We start from the raw sequence: 3,579 nt of genomic DNA, 5'->3' as shown, positions 1-3,579 counted from the left end.
TTTATTTTTCTTTTAACTTACAAACAATTTTCAACTTATAAGTTATATAAAATAAATCTATCTAACGAGGTTTTAAATCTTCGAATTTTCAAACCATTTGGAGTAAAATAAAAATTATAGGTAACATTAATGCCACTGTGCTAGTCCCAAGAGACCCCAAGTGAGTGTGAGAGCCACTTGCTGCTTTCTTTTCAATACGCTTAGATTACACGGCACAAAGTGTTTGGCATGGAATTTCAATTTTTTCATGTTTGATCATAAAAATATTTTAAAAAATAAACTTAAGTTTTTTATAAATAAGTATAATTTGTTAGTGGAAATTTTATAAGTGATATTTTTAATTTATTATCTCCTCTCCATCTACCCTTTACCATCCCTATATATAGGTGTGTTATTTGCCAGCAAATACCAACAAACTATCTATTTCAATATCATTCTATCATCATTCTTACAGATTTTACGCTCTCTCCAAAACTACGTTTCTTTTTATTCATTTTTCTTGAAGAACGTCAAACCCACATTTGTGATTTCTCCCAGAATTTTTTAAATTTAAACGTCGATAAATTATGAAACTCTTATCGGAAAAAGTCACGTGTAATTCACACGGACAAGATTCATCGTATTTCTTAGGATGGCAGGAGTATGAGAAGAACCCGTACGATGAAATTCAAAATCCAAAAGGAATAATACAAATGGGTCTTGCAGAGAATCAGGTAACAAATTTTTCCCATTTCTTCTTGTCTGATTTTATTAAATATTATCTCTCATTTTATTTTTTTTGTTTACCTTGAGTATCCTATAATTATTATTTTATTTTTTTTTGCGTTGTTGCAGCTTTCTTTCGATTTATTAGAGTCTTGGCTTGCCCAAAACCCAGACGCAACGGGATTTAAGAGAAATGGAGAGTCTATATTTAGAAAACTTGCTCTATTTCAAGATTACCACGGCCTTCCTGACTTCAAAAATGTACGTTGAATAATAATATTTTCATGCAAAGCATACTTGTCAAGTTATTACTCAAAGAGTGTCTATCGTAAACACTAGTCATTCCTGACTCCACTTATAAAATTATACTGAGTTTGTTGTTGTTGTTAGTACTAGTCAAGCTATCATAAGCTCACATACTTTTATGTTTAATTAATGTAGGCATTGGTTCAATTCATGTCAGAAATTAGAGGGAACAAAGTTACCTTTAATTCAAACAAGCTTGTTCTCACCGCCGGCGCTACTTCCGCAAATGAGACACTCATGTTTTGCCTCGCCAACCCCGGCGACGCTTTTCTCCTTCCCACCCCTTACTACCCTGGGTACGTAAGCTTATCAGTATATATAAGTTAAATTATTTTTCATTAAACACAAATTTGGTTACGTTACTTATGTTACATTTGTACATATGCAGATTTGATCGAGACCTAAAATGGAGAACCGGGGCTGAGATAGTTCCAATACAATGTACAAGTTCAAATGGCTTTAGAATTACAGAATCTGCTCTTGAAGAATCTTACAAATTAGCCAAAAGTCGAAACCTTAGAGTGAAAGGGGTACTAGTGACTAACCCCTCGAACCCATTGGGCACGACATTAACTCGAATGGAGCTCGAGTTACTTGTTAGCTTCGTTGCGGAAAAGGGCATTCATCTTATTAGCGATGAAATATATTCGGGCACGGTTTTTAATTCGCCTAAATTCGTTAGTGTCATGGAGGTATTAATCGAAAATAATTACATGTACACCGAAGTTTGGGACCGTGTTCACATTGTCTATAGCCTTTCAAAAGATTTAGGGCTTCCCGGTTTCCGAATTGGTGCGATTTACTCCAACGATGCGGTTATTGTCTCCGCGGCTACAAAAATGTCAAGTTTTGGGTTAATTTCTTCACAAACTCAGTATCTTTTATCAGCTATGCTAGCCGATAAAAAGTTTAAGAAGACATACATCTCCGAAAATCATAGACGTCTCAAGAAAAGACATGCAATGTTAGTAAAAGGACTTGAGAGTAGTGGAATTAGTTGTCTTGACAGCAATGCCGGTTTATTTTGTTGGGTCGATATGAGACATTTATTAAAGTCCAATACATTTGAAGCAGAAATTGAGTTATGGAAAAAAATAGTTTACGAAGTTAGGCTTAATATTTCGCCCGGATCGTCGTGCCATTGTACTGAACCGGGTTGGTTCCGGGTATGTTTTGCGAACATGTCAGAAGATACGTTGAATCTCGCGATTCAACGTATTAAAAGTTTTGTTGATTCCTCTGATGTGATTGGTATCAATGTTGATCAAAGTAATCAGACTAATCAGTATACGAGTACGAGTCCAAAGAAGAAGTTATTCTCCAAGTGGGGTTTTCGGCTATCGTTCAATGACAGAGAACGATAGTCTGTGTGAACAGAAGGTCGATTCAGAATTTAAATTTGATAAATTCTTATCGCCGAGTGTGAACATTCCCTTGTCAATGGTGATTTTTTTATAAGTCAATATTTTTAGAAATCGAGTTTCCATTATTTAATTTTTGTATCAAAATTATACTCTTTTTTTATTTTATTTTTAATGTAGAGAATGCACTCGGTCCATTGATGGACGAGAAGTGTTTTTTCATTTCATCATTTGTAAACGCACTCGGTCCATGTAATGGACGAGAAGTGTTTTTTTTTTCATTTCATCATTATTTGTAAAACATACTACAAAATATGGAATATATATGTGTGAAATTAATCTTCTTGAATTGTTCAAACTATAGTATTATTTCGCAAGTTTTTCTTGAATTATTCGTCATTTGCATCACATGATGCTGGTCCCATTTGATATTAAAAACACTACATGATGTTTATATGATACATTATTTATTTAGATTTTGGTTATCATCCTAAAAATAAAGGGAAGTTCGATGTGTAAAATAATAATAAAAAGTATATGGCAAATATTCGAATTAATGGGAATAACATGCTACAACGATGCGGCGAAATTAACGGCAACACACCATGTCTTATCATGCCGACGTTGGAAGTTGGATATTGACCAACTTCCATATCTTATTAAAAAATAATAGTATTCATCAATAGACTTTGATATTTTTTTAGTGTATATTGTAGGAAGAATGAGAAAAAAAAAAGATAGTAGTTGTGGGATTCACGATCACTTTTTTTTACTAGAGCTTGCCGCCATTATCTTCATTTTTCCGATATGGTGACATTACTTGTATGGGGAGAAGTGTCAGATCTTTATGGATCATAAGATCTTGAAGTACTTGATGACATAGAAGAAGAACCTTCGCCAGAATAGCACACTTCTATTTCGGAGACTAGCATATGTTCCTCAAGATAGTGACATGTGCTATGATATCTTGGAGGAGGCACATAGCTCACCTTTTTTTTTTTTGCATAATGTGTCTTCTCTAGTTCTAGTAGGAAAAAGTGTTAAAGTTTTTACAATTTATGCATTCCCGTACTTAGCAATGAGATAAAGGTATAGAGGACACGGCTAGTGTTTTCATGTTCTTGACAAAATGGTCAAACAGAAAAAAGAAAACAGTTAGAAAGTTGAGGAAGAAGTTAATAATTTGCTTTTGCAAGTACTTACCCTC

The 3,579-nt window shown here is 33.9% G+C and overlaps 1 protein-coding gene across 1 annotated transcript; it reads left to right on the top strand.

Moving 5' to 3' along the window:
- The first annotated feature begins 519 nt into the window (after positions 1-519).
- Positions 520-2,671, top strand: LOC129896126 (1-aminocyclopropane-1-carboxylate synthase 3-like). Its single transcript, XM_055971956.1, has 4 exons — positions 520-713; positions 835-966; positions 1,147-1,307; positions 1,400-2,671. Exons 1-4 carry the CDS (start codon positions 567-569, stop codon positions 2,373-2,375), a joined length of 1,416 nt encoding a protein of 471 aa, XP_055827931.1. The 5' UTR covers positions 520-566; the 3' UTR covers positions 2,376-2,671.
- The last annotated feature ends 908 nt before the right edge of the window (positions 2,672-3,579 follow it).

Source organism: Solanum dulcamara, chromosome 7 (assembly GCF_947179165.1).
Source record: "Solanum dulcamara chromosome 7, daSolDulc1.2, whole genome shotgun sequence".
Classification (NCBI taxonomy): Eukaryota; Viridiplantae; Streptophyta; class Magnoliopsida; order Solanales; family Solanaceae; genus Solanum; species Solanum dulcamara.
The sequence above is the reverse complement of the archived record's forward strand: the minus strand, read 5'-3'. Positions and strand labels throughout refer to the sequence as shown.

Bases quoted from the DNA above. Each gene is read 5' to 3' on its own strand.
- LOC129896126 (XM_055971956.1), top strand. From the start codon at position 567: ATGAAACTCTTATCGGAAAAAGTCACGTGTAATTCACACGGACAAGAT. The intron at 714-834 runs GTAACAAATTTT...GCGTTGTTGCAG, and splicing joins TGGGTCTTGCAGAGAATCAG to CTTTCTTTCGATTTATTAGA. The intron at 1,308-1,399 runs GTACGTAAGCTT...GTACATATGCAG, and splicing joins CCCACCCCTTACTACCCTGG to ATTTGATCGAGACCTAAAAT.